The 18,748-nt window shown below is 37.3% G+C and overlaps 2 protein-coding genes across 3 annotated transcripts in view; one reads left to right on the top strand and one right to left on the bottom strand.

Annotated features, from left to right (window-relative positions):
• Window positions 1–1,043: 1,043 nt before the first annotated feature.
• dbh (dopamine beta-hydroxylase (dopamine beta-monooxygenase)) lies at window positions 1,044–17,626 on the top strand. Its single transcript, XM_067432813.1, has 12 exons — window positions 1,044–1,692; window positions 3,068–3,214; window positions 4,401–4,658; window positions 5,657–5,833; window positions 8,025–8,127; window positions 9,802–9,968; window positions 10,503–10,646; window positions 12,818–12,856; window positions 13,147–13,206; window positions 14,482–14,609; window positions 15,117–15,276; window positions 16,505–17,626. Exons 1-12 carry the CDS (start codon window positions 1,366–1,368, stop codon window positions 16,637–16,639), a joined length of 1,845 nt encoding a protein of 614 aa, XP_067288914.1. The 5' UTR covers window positions 1,044–1,365; the 3' UTR covers window positions 16,640–17,626.
• Window positions 17,627–17,771: 145 nt separating this feature from the next.
• sardh (sarcosine dehydrogenase) overlaps window positions 17,772–18,748 on the bottom strand; it is a 76,410-nt gene continuing 75,433 nt past the window's right edge. For both annotated transcript variants that reach the window (XM_067432812.1, XM_067432811.1), the window contains exon 21: window positions 17,772–18,678. In XM_067432812.1, the coding sequence (XP_067288913.1) occupies window positions 18,511–18,678 (168 nt within the window). In that variant the 3' untranslated portion in view covers window positions 17,772–18,510. The remainder of the gene's footprint in view (window positions 18,679–18,748) is intronic.

Below are 18,748 nucleotides of genomic sequence, written 5' to 3'. Positions count from 1 at the left end.
TTCTCTCTCATTTGTTTGTTCTCTCTCCTTTCTCTCTCACGATACAAGCTAGTTAGCAACATCCTAAAATTACCCCATAACACCCTAGCAAACACCCAGAAAACTCTAAACCCACACAGCAATGCACATGCAAAAACCACATGCTAAAAATGCAGTTCTGTTTTGTTTTGTTGTTGCCATGTATCCAGAGCAGGCCATGTTTAGCAAGTCATAGGCCTGACGATCTGTTGCTCAAGCTCATGGAACGGTTATGTCTCTATGGCACAAAAATGCCCCTCTTGCCCCTCAAATTCATTTCATTAGCGGACCAGACCGGCATCTGCTCTTGTCTCGCCCCTCCCACGTTCACACCGCCTCCCACCATTGCCACAGGGCACACCTAAATAACCTTTATTCCTCAAAGAGGTAGCCATGTTTCTTGATTGAGATGACACAATTGGCAGCAGCTGCACCATCATGCGCTGGCTCCAGGGCATTTGAGCAATGAGCATGTGCATTAAGGAGGTATTGCAAGCGTTTCATCTCAAAATCTTTTAATTCCTTGAAAACCAGTGAAGACACAGGTGGTATCTTCCCAAAGCACTGCCATTAGAAGTCTTTCTCCTAGGAAACCGTAGAACACACTCTTTCACACACGTTGTAAAATATTGTCATATACACATCGTCTGCATTTTGGAGGCCTGAAAATGCAACATTTTGCAAAAATACATCAATGTGTACATCAGTTTGAACATGTACCATTTTTCCATCAACGTTTGAAAAGTTGAAATGTTGTAACCTGATACTTCAGCAAGTGTTTTTTTTTTTTTCTGGGCCAATAAAACACAGAAACATCCAAATGTAAAACAATTAAATGCAATTTTCACGTGTGCATGATCCATTGCGCTATAACATCAGAAACTGTCTTCGACGTACATTTTTATATATTTTTCACATCTATATAAACAAAAAAAAGACAGTACTGGATTATTCCGCCCTTCTCACTCACAGCAAGCAGATGTTGGGGAAAAAAAGAGTTTGACCAGAGGGCAAAATAAACAATTGAATTTTCGTTAACCCAGCTAATAGAATTAACCAGGATAAAGTAGAGGCTGTCACAGGGTCGTGCTCTTAAAAGCCAGAGAGAGTCCACAGCCAACAGAAGTGGACCAACACGAGGACCAGTGGACACCTACCAACTGTGAAACACATCTGAAACGGGATCTAGGAAGTCAACAGAAGAAGAATCGATTCAGGAGATCTCAAGAGATGACAGCATAAGGAGGGAATACTACATCAGTGAGATTAAAAGTGAGATTTCTGACGAATAACTTCAAGACAGCCCCAAAACATCACACTAAAGAACAGCAGAAAGGGCCTTAGGCGATGCGATTTCTCAACAAAGACCTGCGGTTGCAAGACGTCACCCTCATGTATCTCACCGTTTTGGCCACTGTGGTTGTGCTCTTGGTGGCATCCTACCAGGCTCCTGCGGTCCACTCTAGACCCGCCCTGGCCTACCACATCCCCTTAGACCCCTCAGGTCAGCTAGAGCTGTCCTGGAACATCAGCTATCCAACCCAAGAGGTCTATCTAGAGGTGAAAGTCAAAGAGCTGCACCACGGCATTTTACTGGGCATGTCCGATCGGGGAGAGCCCACGAACGCCGACTTGGTCCTTCTGTGGGACGACGGTCACAAATCCTATTTTGGGGTAAGAATAGTCCACACCGTTTGATTTTATGATGTTTTTTTTCTTCCTTATGGTGTTGCAAATTTGCTCTGGGGATAGTGAAGGATTGTGCTTTTTAACACGTATTTGAGATGAGCAGAAAAATGATGCAACATAGTGCAGAATCTTGTCAATATGAGTGTTTTTTTGTTGTTGTTGGTAAAGGGATAGTTCACCCACAATTTCAAATGTTGTCATTTACTCACCCCAACATGTCATTCCGAACCTGTATGACTTTCTTTCGTTTTTGGAGCACAAAAGAAAGATATTTTGATGAATGTTTCAACTGCTTTTGTCCGTACAATGAAACTCAGTGGGGTCCAGTGTCGCTTTGGACACCGTTGACTTGCAACATAAATAAAAAGGATTAAGACATTTGTGTGTTCCACAGAAGAAACAGAAGGTTTGGAACAACATAATGACTGAATTAAATATCCTTTTAAGAGACCATACTCAACATTTTTGTTGTTGAATAATGAACAACTAATGAGAAATTTCTAACCTCACTGTCAAAGCAACCTCTCTGTGTTGCTCTCGAGTCTGAAGAGACACCCACACACGCGTCCGTTTCCAGTTCAGCCATAGTGCAATGCGAGCTCAACAGCTCACATCTGGGTTTTGCCCGCCGCACCCCAAATAAAGTAGTTGACAAGGTCACGCGCGTGTCAAGGCCCCTCTTCATTCATTATGTGTGATTTATTTCATTATTTTGCCTTTGGATTGTACAGTTCTGTCCGTTTTGAATAAATGTTGTATGGCTAGCCGCTCGCCCAGCCTCCCTCAGCGTATGTCAAGGAGAAGAGTTACTGACAAGAAGTCAAAACATTGTAGGTTGGTGGTAAATTCTGAAAAGATTATTGCTTAAAATGGATACTCTCAAAATCAATTATAGGCCTAAGCAACATAAAAACCATAGTAAAATATTTCTACTGGTATTTCTACACATATTTTAAAATGGTTTTAACACTCTCTAATGGCAATTAGTAGTAGATTTCAATGCAAATCATTTCAAATCAATGCTGTTCTTTTGATACATCAAAGAATCCTGAGAATAATTAAAAAAAATCATAGTTCCCACAAAAATATGAAGCAAATCATCATATTATCTGTAGACTGGAGTAATGATGCTGAAAATTCAGCTTTAGTCACAGGGATAAATAAAAATGTAAAATAATATTATAATAGAAACTGATTTACATTTTTAATATTTTACAATGTTACTGTTTTTACTGTATTTCCAATCAAATAAATTTAGCCTAGGTGAGCAGAAGTGTGCTATTTTTTCATTATTAACATACTAACTTCAAATATGCTGAACAAAGCTAATGTTTTTTGTGATTGAATGTAATATTCTCAGGATGCATGGAGTGATAATGAAGGCAGAGTGATGCTGGACACTCAACAGGACTATCAGCTGCTGGAGACTCACCAGTCCACAGAAGGATTCTTCCTGCTCTTTAAAAGACCATTCAGCACCTGCGACCCACACGACTACATCATAGAGGCATGTTACTAAACATCTGAATGTAGAATAGCAGATAAAGGGTTTTGAGGTAGGACAAAGAGACATTTGAATGATAATAGAGAGCAACAGTCTGGTTCTGGAAGTAAAACCATTCATTTTTTGATTTTGAACAATAACTTTTAAACCTTTAAAAAAAAAGACCTACTGTGAGCTATGAGGTCGATAGCATTTGCTTTTGTTGAAGCCGTCTACCTATAAAATAATCATATTCAACAGTATTCCTATTGAAAAACAACATTACTCATGATGTTGTACAGAAAATTACATCAGTAAGTTGAAAAAAAAAACACCACAAGCCAAAATAGCTCTTTAGCTCCACACTCCCATGAAGCACTGCGAATGATGTAATCAAGTCGATCTCTCTATTCTCTCAAAATACCTTAATATTTGTCTGTATATATATCCTAAAGCTGTTCTATCAAGTTGAGGTCAGGACTGTGCAGGCCAGTCAAGTTCCTCCAAGCAAAACTCATTCATCCATGTCTTTATGGATCTTGCTTTGTGCACTGGTGTGCAGTCATGATGGAACAGGAAGGGGCCATCCCCACAAAGTTGGGGGCATCTTATTGTCCAAAATGTCTTGGTATGCTGAAGCATTAAGAGTTCCTTTCACTGGAACTAAGGGGCCAAGCCCAACCCCTAAAAAAACAACCCACACCATTATCCCCCATCCACCAAACTTTACACTTGGCACAATACAGTTCTCCTGACAACTGCCAAATCGGATAGCCAGACAGAGAAGCATGATTCATCACTCCACTGCTCTACAGTTCAGGGTTTTTTTCTTCAGAAAGATGTTTGGTAAGATGAACAATAGGTATGTTAAACAACAATACAATCCTATGAATTCATGTATTCAGTCCCTCACAGCCTCGTTTTCATCACTGTAAAAAATGAAATATGACACTACCATGATCTATATAGGGTAATTATATTTTTTTAGGGGAAAGAAATTCAGTGAAATAAACCTTGTCTTCATTTACTCACCCTCATATCTTTCCAACCCCTTTTATTCTTCAATGAAACACAAAATAAAATGTTTTGAAGAATTTCCGTGCTGCTCTTTTCTATGTCTAACATAGTCATATGAGTCTGGAAAAACATATGGGTGATTAAATGATATTGAATATGATAAATGAATAACAACAGAAATCTTTATTTCCAGGAAGGCACAGTCCACATAATCTACGCCATTCTGGAGCATCCGATCTTATCTTTGCATGAGCTCAACATCTCCAGTCTCCAGCCTGGCATCCAACGAGTTCTGCTCCTGCGTCCAGACACTCCGTCCCTCACTCTTCCGAAAGATGTCCACACCCTGGAGGTCCTGGCCCCTGAAGTCATCATCCCCACACAGGAGACCACTTACTGGTGCCACATCTATCAGCTCCCGCCTAATATGCCCAAGAACCACATTGTCATGGTAACTTGAAACTCTTGGAGCCATTTTGACCAATTATAAATGCTCTTTAGTAATGCACTTTTGTAAGTTTGGAGTGATGTAAACTGAATCAGGATTTGAACAAATCCCTGACGTAAACCTTTCTTGCTTTTAAAAATGCTAGACATAATGCTGAAGAATGGAAAGGGAATACTTTCCCTAGTTCATACACAAGTACATATAGTATGGCAAGAGTAGTATGTCCAAATTCATAGCAATCAAAAAACAGTAGGTGAAAAATCGTGGATGACCTATTACTTAAAGGGATAGTACACCCAGAAATACATGAGTCATTTACTCACCCTCAAGTTGTACCAAACCTGTATGAGTTTCAATCTTCCCTACTATGGAAGTCAATGAGTATACCGCCAACTGTTTGATAACAACATTCTTCAAAATATCTTCTTTTTTATTGAACAGAAGATAAAAACTCATAGGCTACAGGTTTGGAACAACTTGAGGGTGAAGGTTCCCACGACACTGCTTTTAACTTTTCTCCATTCATTTACATGGCAACAGTGTTTTGGGGTTCTGAAAACATTAACCTTTAAAACATTTTTTTAATTATACCATGATTGTTGCCGTGTAAATGACAAAAACGCAAATCTGTAAAATTCTTTGATGTCATGCGCATGTGTATTATGTGTTTAGTCTATAGACGCGTAGTGTATCTTTATAACGCGGCATCGCCATTTGCGGCCTTGCGTGCGTAATATGCCGTTTTTAATAGTTTTCGTGTTCATTGTCATCTGTACGCAAAAAAACACAAAGGAAAAACATTTCAGTTTCTTGTACATCATTGTTGTGTAAACGACCTGAATCGTATAAAAAAATATACAAATGAGACCATATGAATTGGCCACTAATTCACCAAACTGTCATAAGATTCTATTTTATTGCACACTCAGTAAAATGTTTTCTAACATATTTCCCCCCTCCTGTTTTTCTGCAATTTATATCTCTTCATCTTTTTTTTGCAGTATGAGTCTGTAATCACTCCTGGTAATGAAGCCATTGTTCATCACATCGAAGTGTTCGAATGCTCACCTCAGATTGACACCGTACCTCAATACAGCGGCTCCTGCGATTCAAAGATGAAGCCCCGCAAACTCAATTACTGTCGACATGTTCTGGCTGCCTGGGCCATGGGAGCAGAGGTACATAAGCTACTTATATAATATTTATATAATATATACTAAAATATAATATTTCCATTGTGTCATTGTATCATCATTGTATTGTATTTCCATTGTATCAAGTCTCCTGGAGCCATGATGGCTTTATAGTGAGGAAAACAGAGGATTTAAAGCGATAGCTCACCCAAAAATGAGACAGTTGAAGGTAGCCACTGACTTTCATATAGGAAAAAAATTCACTATGGAAGTCAATGGCTTCCGTCAAAAGAATCTTTAAATATGCACAAATTCACTCTTATGCGTCTGCCTAATATGTAAAAATGCGAAACGTTTCGTCATGTCAAATTCAGTTATGATTGACATAAATAACTAGCCTGACATGCCAGACCCACATCAAGATGTTTGGTCTGGAAACTCACCATTGACAGGGCTCAATCCGAGAGGCGGGATAAACGGTTGTCTTTCAAACTCCCTCTGCACGCGATAGGATAGCGCTACAACCAACCAGAGCAACGAAGGTGAAACAGAGCTTGTTGATAGATTAAACATTCGCCGTATCCGGTCGGCAAAACTCCGAACACATCTTCCCTTTTTAAGAATGACTTCAGTGCCGTTCTTTGTTCTTTTCTCAGAGAAAAGCTTAACTCCAAGTCTTCCAGAATCGCAGTAAAAGCTGATTCGAAAGACCGCCGCCGTTCGCCAGTTTCTGTGTTTACTAGAAGCACGCAAACGCAACTCGGTCGTCGTCATTATGGCCCCGCCCGCCGACTCTATACATGATGTGATTGGCCCGTCCAGTTTGAGAGGAATACAGCTCAGAAGGGTATTGAGAGTTCCTAAACCACACTTGCGGGCAGATTAAATTTTGATTAAATCTTACTCATTCTGACAGTGATGAGCGCTGCGGCAGCAATGTAAATGTTTTTATATTTTACTTCTGTCATCATAGCAACAAACAGAGTGGTGTGTACAGCAGCGCAGCATCAACAATATCAAACACTGCGGGGCCATTTCTAAATATTCAAGAGGACATGTCCCCCTCATTGTCTATGGTGGTTATGGCCCAGCTACAAAATATCTTTTGTGATCAACAGAAGAAATAAACTTATACAGGTTTGGAACAACTTGAGGATTAGTAAATGATGACTATATATATATATATATATATATATATATATATATATATATATATATATATATATATATATATATATATATATATATATATATATATATATGAACTATCCCTTTAAGGTCTTCCCCTCTGCGGTAGCTCTGACATAATTCATATTAATTCTTCTGCATATTCCTACTTCTCTTGTCACAAATGTGTCTTTGTGACAAGAGAACTACTTTCATGGTTGTCCTCTTTGACTGAATGCTTTCACAATGTTTCATCATGAAGAATATCCATAGAGGTCACTTTCTGCATCAGTTTCTCCCTCTTTAGCGCTAAGTTTGAGAGCTAAAAACAGAACATATGATTATGAGCATCTTTAGGAGTCACACATACAGATGGGCTTTTTCTATGCCAATTCGCCCACTCTAGGTAGGTGCCAGTCATGGTTTTGAGCAGAGTTGTGAGCCAATCTGAAAGCAGAGGCGTCCTGATAAATCAGTTATGGAGCCAAGGACCGATGCCGAGTTTGGAGAGATAGAGAGAGAGACAGGCCTGCAATGAGATTACATGGGAGTACAACAAACACAAATCATGTGTTCTGCTAGCTGCCAATGTCAAGCTGGAGAGATGAGATTATGTAGCGAAATTTAGATGTTTTTCTTCAGTAGATTGCAGTTTGCCTTTTATTTTTTTCATCATTTCGTTTTTAATTTCATTCCGTGTTTTAATGCCATGTGAGAGAAGGAGGGGGAGTGGGTGAGAGCCAGGAGAGTGTGATAGAGAAACGGGAATGGGGCGAGAAACTGGAGGAGGAAGGAGGACGGTTATGTAAAACGGTCCTTCGCACACGAGTTTTAACACAGATAAGGGTTTAGGTTTCGACTTTGCAATCCTTCATAAGTCTATAAAGATGGTCGTGAACCGTCATGGATCTACAGGACTTTTCTGGCTCTGACTGAGCCGGAGTTGGCATAAGCTTCTTGTGCATTGGCTCAAATATCTTTTAGCCTGCAAAACATAAATCAAGACGCTACACTGCACCACAATCAATCTTATTAAAGTTCATATAAAGTTCTGTGTCTGTATGCACAGCCGTTCTACTACCCTGCTGACGCTGGTTTGCCTCTGGGAGGAGAAAGTTCTTCTAGGTTCCTTCGTCTTGAAGTTCATTACCACAACCCTCTCCTTATGTCAGGTATGCAACAGGCACACAAACCAGGTGAAATACTTCAGCCCAGGTGCTTATGACTATGTTGAAAATGCTGCATCAAATTGCACAGTATACACTTTATATAGCCTACTTATACTGTATTTATAAATGCTTACTATTAAAAATGGATATAAAATAATTGACTTTATTCAGTCATTTTAAACCGTAGTATGCTACAATGTTTTAATTTTGACAATAACTACACAATATAATGATGTGATAGTTATGTGACACATTACATGCTTTTAGTATCGTTTTGTATAAAAACATCCACTCCAGGAGCGCATTGCATTATGGGATACTGTATTCTGCACATTGTGCTTTGTTGAAAACTGTAAATATAATAGGATCTGTTTTTCTGCAATGTTGGTATTTTTTTCTAAGGGTCACATTAACATATCATATAATATAATATTAATTATATTACATTATATAGAACCACAAAGAAACATTTATTTTATTTTAGCATAATTAACAGATCAGTGGTTGGTAAATGTCTTTATATAAAAAAAATGTAATTTTTTTGTCATATTGAATACTATTTTTTTAATTTTTCAGACAGGTAAACATTTAAAATATGCTAAATAGACATATTAAATACGCAAATTAAAAATATTATATAATATTATATATATATAAATACTATATTATATAATATTTTTATTTGCATATTTAATGTCTATTTAGCAAATTTTTAATGTTTACCTGTCTGAAAAATTAAAAAAATAGTATTATACATATTATATATACACACATTTCTTTATAATTTATTTTTACTTATTTTGTTTGCTAATATTTTGTTTTATCCTTGTCCCAGACCCTTTAAATCTTTTTTTTTAAAATTCATAATACAAATACAAGTTGGTACATGTTCAAAACTATGATAATCTAAACCAAAAATAAAAATAAAAATTTTGAAATTACAATTTTGCCTCATGCACCTTAATGTACATGAATTCAAGTCAACAATTTCATAACTGTTTTATACTACTTTTGATACTCAAACAAGAAATATATCTTGAAATTATGTGTAAGATGTTTTAGCACTATACTTAACATTATGATATATTTTATTTTAGCTTTTGCTGAACAGACATGGACAGCCAGTACGCATGTATTTATTCCCAATTTTCTTTTTTTTGTCATCTTTTTTACTGCACATTAGTCTTGAGTGGCTTTGTCTTGCATGAATTAATGAGAAAACTCCTTTCCGTTGTTGGTTGGGGTTGTTAGTTGGCCAAAGATCTTGTAGTTTGTGCATCTTATCGGCGTTGTGTTGTGTAGTATGAGCGTTTCTAAGACAGGACGACAAAAGATGACAAGAAAGCTTGTTGTGTAGTGTGAGCACCATGGCATTTCATGTAGTGTGTGCTGTGCTGCCATGGTAACAATGTAAACGCTATAGGAACAAAACTCTTAAATCTATGATTCTTTTATCTTGTCTGTGGTCTTTAACTTACGAATGGCCAACACAAGTATTAGCTATAGTTAAAGAAATACCCAATTTGAATACTGTTCAAACTGTTTATCGAGAGTGAGAATAGCATGCGAATACTATCTTTCTTCTTAACTCCTCAACAGCCTGATTTCTCCAGTCTGCTTCCTTTGATTTCTAAAGGCAGAACTATTCATCACTCGTTCTGTGTGTGTTTGTCACAGGACGCAGGGACTCCTCGGGCATTCGTTTATGGTACACTCCATCTCTGAGGAGGTTTGACGCAGGCATCATGGAGCTCGGGCTAGTCTACACTCCCATCATGGCCATTCCTCCCCGCCAGCGCTCTTTCCAGCTGACTGGATACTGCACCGACAAGTGCACACAGACGGTCCCGGCTCCTCACAAACATCCCTAAATACTGCACTTCACTCAAGCCAGCCGAATAAATTCAAGATGCAACCGAAGCTGCGACATTCTGATTTGAAGATAAATCTAGAGCATCCAGTTCTAACTGCATTCAGGCTTTGAATTCAATTAAAGCACATTGGGTGGCTTAATGAAGATAGATTAGGGACACATTTCAACAAATTATGCAATCAAAAGAGACTAACTCACTAAAAAGTCTAATAAACCAGTCCACAGTGGCAAAAACTCATCAACAAAAGGAAAACTGTGAAAAACAAATCATTGTAATATAAAGAAAGCATATTGTATAACAAGTAACTCCTCTATTTGGGCTACTATTATGAATGATAGCTTAAATCATGTGGTTTGTTAAGGTTGAGTTGCAAAAAGCAACCACTCAGAACATCCTAGCAACACCCTAGCAACGCTCTAATATTAAACCACTTATATTTTCTTCATAAAATGTCAAATATAGTTGACATATTAATGATGAAATCTCCATTTTTCTGTCCTCCAGGCTCTTCCTGTAGGGGGTATACACATCTTTGCATCCCAGCTACACACTCATTTGGCCGGCCTCGGGGTGAGAACCGTCCTGGTGCGAGGAGGCAGAGAGGTGGAAATGGTACAGGAGGACAAACACTTCAGCACACATTACCAGGTATTACAAAGTTTAAGTATAGACATACAAGATCACTAATATATTTTCCTGGTCTTACTGTGGAAGTTTTTCCATAATATGTAAACATAATGTAATAACTCTAACACAACTTTCCTTTTCTGCTGACATCACAAAGCCCTGTAATTTTTTCAACCAATCTACTCCAACCACTTGCATCGAGTCCACGCCCAGCTAACCGTTCATGAGGAAACTTTGTGATTTAATGAAAATAGAATAAATCAATTGAATAAATTTTTTTTAATCATTTTTAAATAAAATATTTTTTTAAACGGTGGTACGTTGAACACCTTGTTCTGATGATGCAAGAGTTGCCTGGCAGCTGAGAAGATCATTCTTTGTGTTCTTTTTGAAGATTTTTTCTCCTGGTAATCAATTCTAATTTAAATTATTTTATTTCTACTTCTTACTTTTTGTCTAATATCTTTGTTTTTCTTTCTCATTTTTATGTAAAGCACTTAATTGGTTCATCTGACCAATCAGAGTAGAGTAGAACAATCACAACAGACCAATAGTAGACCAGTCACAAGAGACTGGGTCATCTGACCAATCAGAGTAGACCATTCACAACAGACTGGGCCATCTGACCAATCAGAGCAGAGTAGACCAATCACAACAAACTGAGTCATCCGACAAATCAGAGTTGACCTTCTCACCACAGACTGGGTTACCCGATCAATCAGAGCAGGGTAGACCAATCACAACAGACTGGGTCATCCGACCAATCAGAGCAGAGAAAACCAATCACAACAGACTGGGTCATCCGACCAATCAGAGCAGAGTAAACCAATCACAACAAACTGAGTCATCCGACCAATCAGAGCAGAGTAGACCAATCACAACAGACTGGGCCATCTGACCAATCAGAGCAGAGTAAACCAATCACAACAAACTAAGTCTTCCGACAAATCAGAGTTGACCTTCTCACCACAGACTGGGTAACCCGATCAATCAGAGCAGGGTAGACCAATCACAACAGACTGGGTCATTCGACCAATCAGAGCAGAGTAGACCAATCACAACAGACTGGGTCATCCGACCAATCAGAGCAGAGTAGACCAATCACAACAGACTGGGTCATCCGACCAATCAGAGCAGAGTAGACCAATCACAACAGACTGGGCCATCCGACCAATCAGAGCAGAGTAGACCAATCACAACAGACTGGGCCATCCGACCAATCAGAGCAGAGTAGACCAATCACAACAGACTGGGCCATCCGACCAATCAGAGCAGAGTAGACCAATCACAACAGACTGGGTCATCCGACCAATCAGAGCAGAGTAGACCAATCACAACAGACTGGGTCATCCGACCAATCAGAGCAGAGTCGGCTCTGAGAAAAAAGGGGAAAGAATATTTTATCAAACCATTTTAGACTGTAAGAAAAGAGGTGATGCTTCCGTGTATATAGTGAGAAAATATAAGTGTTTTTTTACCTTGGATGCATGTAAACCTATTGTAGGAGACCTCCAAAACTAAACAAGGAACCTTTAAAATAGCACAATAGGGGTACTTTAAATGATTCAAGTATTGATAGGTGGACTTCAAGAAAATGTTTTAGTTCATTGGGGTTCGGCTGGAAAACAAAGGTTTGGAACAAAGCAAATATGTCAAATGGCCGTTTCATGATGACTTTACACTGAACATTGGGAAGGGAAAGTGAACATTTAAGATGCTGCAACTGTTCACCATTTATTTTTGTATTTGCCTTAAATGCTTAAAATAAAATACAACATTATTTTGGTCTCTCAGTTCATACGAAGGCAGTTTATAATGGTTTCAGATGATGTGTAGCATGTCACACTGACTGCACACTGTTCACTGCTTGAGACGCGTCAGCTACCCACGTCTCCCTGCAGCGTACCTGAACAGCTGAAGGGTTCGTCAAACCCACTCGATTTTTCCTGCTCACACACTCTTGTAATAAAAATCTTTAAATTAAATAAGAGTGAATGTGCACTGATGTTTTTTTGTGCTGCCTTTTTTAAATCACTTAAGTAACATAATATTGATGCGGTTGATAAAATTATAGGCCGTAGAAAGGTTATGCTAACAAATTCAGATGTATTCGGTTTTGGTTCAAATACACATATTAAAAAGAAACATCAATTAAATACTAACATTTGTAACCTTTTTCCTTTTTTGTGCAGATTATCCGTGTTTTAAAGAAGATGGTGACTGTTCTGCCAGTAAGTTGCTCTTCACACATGTAAAAGCTGAGGGATATTTAGATGAGAGAAAGAGAGACGCTGCAGTGCAGACATTACAGGAAACGCCCGGAGCCAGCAAGCCACCAACAAAAGCACAGATCTACTGCATTTAGACAGTCAATACGAGCACCCACACACACCGCTGAGGCTGCCAATCTAATGCTAACCTGCCAAAAGACATTCATTCTAACATGTTCTACAAATATCTAAGTGCTAAACCCCATCTGAACGTGTGTGATTGCCGCTTTGTGCGTTTGTCTACCCCATAGGGCGATGCTCTCATCACAAAGTGCACGTATAACACTGAAGACAGGAACAAAGTTACCGTGGTAAGTCTGAGCAACAGCATATCCACAGCTTACATGCAAACTGATATGAGCAATACATTCTCTCATGAGAATTTGGAGGATCTAGACGCCACAGATTGATCGGCTGGAATTCAAACAAAGGACAAAACTCGCATAATGAATTCATCAACTTATTCTTTATTATATAATATAATTTAATATAATTAATATAATATAATATTCATTATATAGAACCACAAAGAAACATTTATTTTATTTTAGCATAATAAACAGATCAGTGGTTGGTAAATGTCTTTAATAAAATAAAATAAAATATTTAATGAAATGCTTTTTTGTCATTTTGAATACTATTTTTTTTTCAGACAGGTAAACATTAAAAATATGCTAAATAGACATGTTAAATATGCAAAATAAAAATATTATATAATATAGTATTATATATATATATATATATATATATATATATATATATATATATATATATATATATATATATATATATATATATATATATATATATATATATATATATATATATATATAATGTACTAGGCCACATTAATTAATTGTTTTATGCCAAGAAATTTGGATATTTGGGTAAATGTGAAGTTTAAAACTTGCAAGTTAAAGTTTAAATGTTTATGCCTGTATTACCTCACCTCACCCCTATTATGCTATTTTAAAGGCTCCTAATTTAGTTGGAGGTCTCCTACAATAGGTTTACATGCACCAAACATCAAAAACCACTTTAATTGTCTCATAATATACATTGCAACATCAGCTCTTTTCTCAGTGTCTGAAAAGGTTTGATGAAAGATTTGGTCTTTCTAAACCCCTTCTTTCCAAAGTCTGCTTTGCTCTGATTGGTCAGATAACCCAGTCTGTTGTGATTGGTCTACTGCTTAATGTGTTCAGGAAACAAAATTAATTAATTGCCTCAGCTACAACTACAGTATTTTACGTTCAAAGTAAATGCTTGTTGGTAGAAAATGAAGACCATACGCTGGCATTATGCAAATGTGTTACAAACCTATTTAGGTTTGTGCGGGAAGTGAGACTGAAATTACCGACGACTCGCTTCAGGCAGTTCAGAATCATTTCTTTCTTTTGGGAGACAAAAACTCCATTGAACTGCACTCTGATCTTTGCAGACCTTTTACATTCACAAACAACACTACATACTACATGAAAGCTAATTTGGCAACTGTGTGTGTTATGTTCATTAAAGGCTTTGTGTGAGAGACAAACATTTTACTTCATGTCAAACCAAGAGGCTTTGCTTTCTCACTTCCGCAGGGCGGTTTTGGGATCATGGAAGAGATGTGTGTTAATTACGTCCATTATTACCCCCGTACACAGCTGGAGTTGTGCAAGAGCCATGTGGACACAGCTTACCTGCAGAAATACTTCAGTCTCATCAACAGGTACACCACAAGTCAGCAAAACACCCACTCAGACTAAAAAACACCAAACATGACCTTCCTGTATGACGTCTAGCACATCACAGACAGTCATTACCTCACAACGAGAAGAAAACCTTGAAAATAGCAGCATTGCTGCTTATGTGTCACACCGCTCTGACCCAGCCAGGCTACAACAACAAAAAACAGCCTACCTGAAACTAATGTCGTGCTTCGAGACTAACTGCCTGAGGACAAGAAGAATGCTTTCAATTCCTGTACGAAATCAGAAAAACAGAAATGGTTTTCTTCAGCAATGCATAAACAAAAAGAAGGTGATGACATTTGTAGTCATCCATTTTGCACTAGTGAATTGCATTTTTCCAGGTTTGAAAAAAAGCAATTTCACAACACTGTAGTGGAATCAGAAGCATTTTGGAAGTGGTTTTGTGGCTATGGAACCAAATTACCACTTCTTGAGATGTTTTTGGGGTGGGTCTATCAAGAGTTATTATATTGTCATCTTTGTAGGTTTCAAGGACGTGAGAGTTGCAGCTGTCCCCAGACTACTGTGGAAGACCAGTTCTCATCACTGACCTGGGACGGCTTCAGCGGAGAGGTGCTGAACTCCCTCTACATGACTTCCCCCATCTCAATGCACTGCAACCAATCCACCGCTGAGCTCTTTCCTGTAAGCACAACATTTAAACCACGTTTTACTCCATCTCAGACAAAATCATTACTTTCCAATGGATTAGTTATTAGTTATGACCATATGCGTATGCAGAATTTTCAGATCTGATTTGAGCTTGGGTGAACCACCCAACTGTATATGGTGTATTCTGATCAAAACTGAGATTAGTGAAGAACAAAGTGAGAATTAGCAAATGTTTTTTTCGCTAAAATGTCGATCTTTAAGCTCTATTAAAATGGATGGTTATATCCAGAACTATTTAAAATTACATAATATTATTTACATTGATTGTTCTTCTTACATTTTGGCAGTCACGTGTTTTGTGTGGATAAATTCATTTTACCATTGTGAATAAGCGGTGCGTAATGGCCAGTATTGGGGAAAGTAACTTTTACATTATTGTAACAATATTGCGATACTTCTAAAAAAAGTAACTAATTACATTAGTTACTTTTTATGAAAATGAATGTTACATTAATTTTTCTCACCTTGCTGAAGCTCGCTCTCTTTCAGGTCTTGCAGGTTTTTTTCTACTCCAAAGTACTTTTTTGCAAGTGTTTAAAGCACCTTTATTTAGGCACGGTTTCACAGACAGGGCTCAGATTAAGCCAGGATTAGGCCTTAGTTCAATTAGGACATTTAAGTGGCTCTTTTAAATATACCTTAGAAAAAAACATTACTGGTGTCCATATTAAGACAAAACAATAGCACTGACATTAGCACTTTCGCCTTCAGAACTGCCTTAACTACTTTTGTATTTTTTGTCTGTTCCTGCGCATCTATTAGCGTGCATGTCTAAGTGACTTATGGGGAAAAAAATTAGAATTTTGATTTAAAAAAAGAAAAATAATTAAGTTGGAATGTAATATGCCTTACTTAAAAAAAAAAAAAAAAGTACCTCAAATATTATTGTGCAATTTTATGAAGTAATGCATTACTTTACTCATTACATCACAGTAATCTGATTACACAGTAAATATATAAATAAATTATGTTCTCAAAAGCTTCGGTAACATTATCGCATGCAGACGAACATGTGAATGGGATTTCAAGGTTTAGAGTTCATATAAACATAACTTTGAAATTGGATTGGATTTATATGGATTGACAAAAATTTGTGAACATAAACATACCTGATGAGGAAACAATATCACCTCGTGTTGAACTGAAATTAGGATATCTTTTCATATTGATGCTCAATTGTAAGTTTTTTTTTTTCTGTAAGGGTCAATGGGAGGAACAGGAGATACCGGTGGTGACGGCAGAGCTCCAGAGAGCCCCGTACCCGTGTGAACTAGACCGTCGACTGGCCTCTCAGAGTGACAACCCCACCGAGGTGAGGTCTGACAGCAGCGCCTGATGCCCAGACAGGCATCTTCCTCCTGCGGAGTTCAACCTTTACCATTCTTTGCCTGCCTGGTGCCTCAAATCAGATTCACACAGCAGCCTGTACACTATGGAGGATATGTGCTTTAAAGTTTTCACATAAAATCAATTACTAAAGTACTGTTTTGTGTTTAGGTTATTATTTGAGATATTATACATTAACATTTGTTTGAGAAGGTACAGTATATAAGGTAAGAGGCCGATGTAATGATCATCAGTGGAAGAAAAAGCATTTATATGGACAAAGCGTATACATTATTCTGAAGTACACTCTGAATACTGTCTACTATTTAGAAGATAGTCAAATGCACATGCAATTATAAACATTTCAAATAGTAGCAGGTTAAATAATGCATGCTTAATTTTATGGGTGGTGTCCCGGCAGTTATCTCAGAAATAAAAATGAGCTACAATATGTATAGGCATTTTGTTTTGTATAAAAACATCTAAAAAGTTCAATGAAATGAGCCAAGAAGTTGGTATTATTTATGATTCTTTCAATACATGGGATAATGGAGTGCAATGCATTGTGGGATATTTTTTCAAAGCATTATGCTGTACACTTGACCTATTACATCTGACAAAATGTGCAGTTTTGCATCTGGGAATTCCATGTGTACAGAAAATCTACACTGCCGTTCAAAATTTTGGGGTCGGTAAGATTATTTTACAATTTAAAATAATAGTTTTTTGTATTTCAATATTTTAAAATCCAATATGTGATCAAAGCTGCATTTTCAGCATCATTACTCCAGTCTTCATAGTCACATAATCCTTCAAAAATCAGTCTAATATGCCAATTTATCGCTCAAGTAACATTTATTATTATTATCATTATCATCAATGTTGAAGAAATTGTGATGCTTCATATTTTTGTGGGGGAAACAAGATGCACTTTTAAAATATGTTTTTGATGAATTTTGAAATCTTTTGTAATATTATAAATAGCTTTACTGTCCCTTTTGATCAGTTTAATGTATCCTTGATGACTAATTTCTATGATAAAAAAAATAATAATCTTACTGACCCAAAAGTTGAGCGTTAGTGTATGTATGTGTGTGTATCTACAAGACAGAAATACAATATGAATTACAAATTCCACAATATGACAACATTTGGTTTTATTCTTCATAAATGTAGCAAATTTACACTTTCTATTCAAACAAAAAATGAAGTTAAACAGCAGAGAGCTTAGAGGCCAGACTTTGGAAAGAATTACTATTACTAGCAATGAGAAAATGGGTTAAAATACAATCAAATATGATTTTAAGTGACAGTACATGGGAGAGGGAATGAACTGATGGCCCAAAATGCAGAAATCATGTTCAGTTTCTCTCGTTCTGTCTGGAAAATACAGCGTACAAGATGATTTTAGACACAAAACAGGTTTTGAAATCATGCGTTGAATAAAAACATATTTATTTAATTTCATAGATTTATATTTGGCAAAAGTTCATTGAATTTTACATCTAACCAATGATTAACATCTTTAACGTATAGCTATTCAATGAAAAAACTCACGTTCAACCTACACAAAAAAGTAAGAGACAGGCTCCTGATTGCTCACTAAAATATTATTTTCTGACAAAAATGAAACGATTTTGAATGAACTTTAAGGCACAGGAAGATGCTGAACACTATTACACTGGCTAACCAGGTTATTTTTTGAATTCACATTAGTACTTTGTTCTTTTTTGATCCGTTAGGGTGAATCATCCCTTTAAGACAGTGAAAATAAATCCAGAAGAAACAGTCATTTGTTTTGTCCTGGAATGCTGACGCGGATGTGTTGGATAAAGGCCTGTAAACATTTACCTCTGTTACACTGAACTCAGTCTGGATCAATTACATTCTGGCCTTGTGCTCTCCGCCGTCGTCTTGTGGAGAGCCGTAGATGCCCTTAACACGCTTGTTTTCAGGGTCAAAGGGTGATTTCAAGTGAGCTGTAGCTTTGTATGTGACGCCCATCCTCTCCAGAGTGAATTCACCACTGCGGACGAAATCAGGGCTCACCTGGGGAGCAATTTCAACACAGACGTATTTAGTTAAGGTTTGAGTAAGATGGATTTATGATTAAAACTAA

This window comes from Pseudorasbora parva, chromosome 23 (genome assembly GCF_024679245.1).
Source record: "Pseudorasbora parva isolate DD20220531a chromosome 23, ASM2467924v1, whole genome shotgun sequence".
Lineage (NCBI taxonomy): Eukaryota > Metazoa > Chordata > Actinopteri > Cypriniformes > Gobionidae > Pseudorasbora > Pseudorasbora parva.
This window is presented reverse-complemented; position numbering and strand designations above follow the sequence as displayed.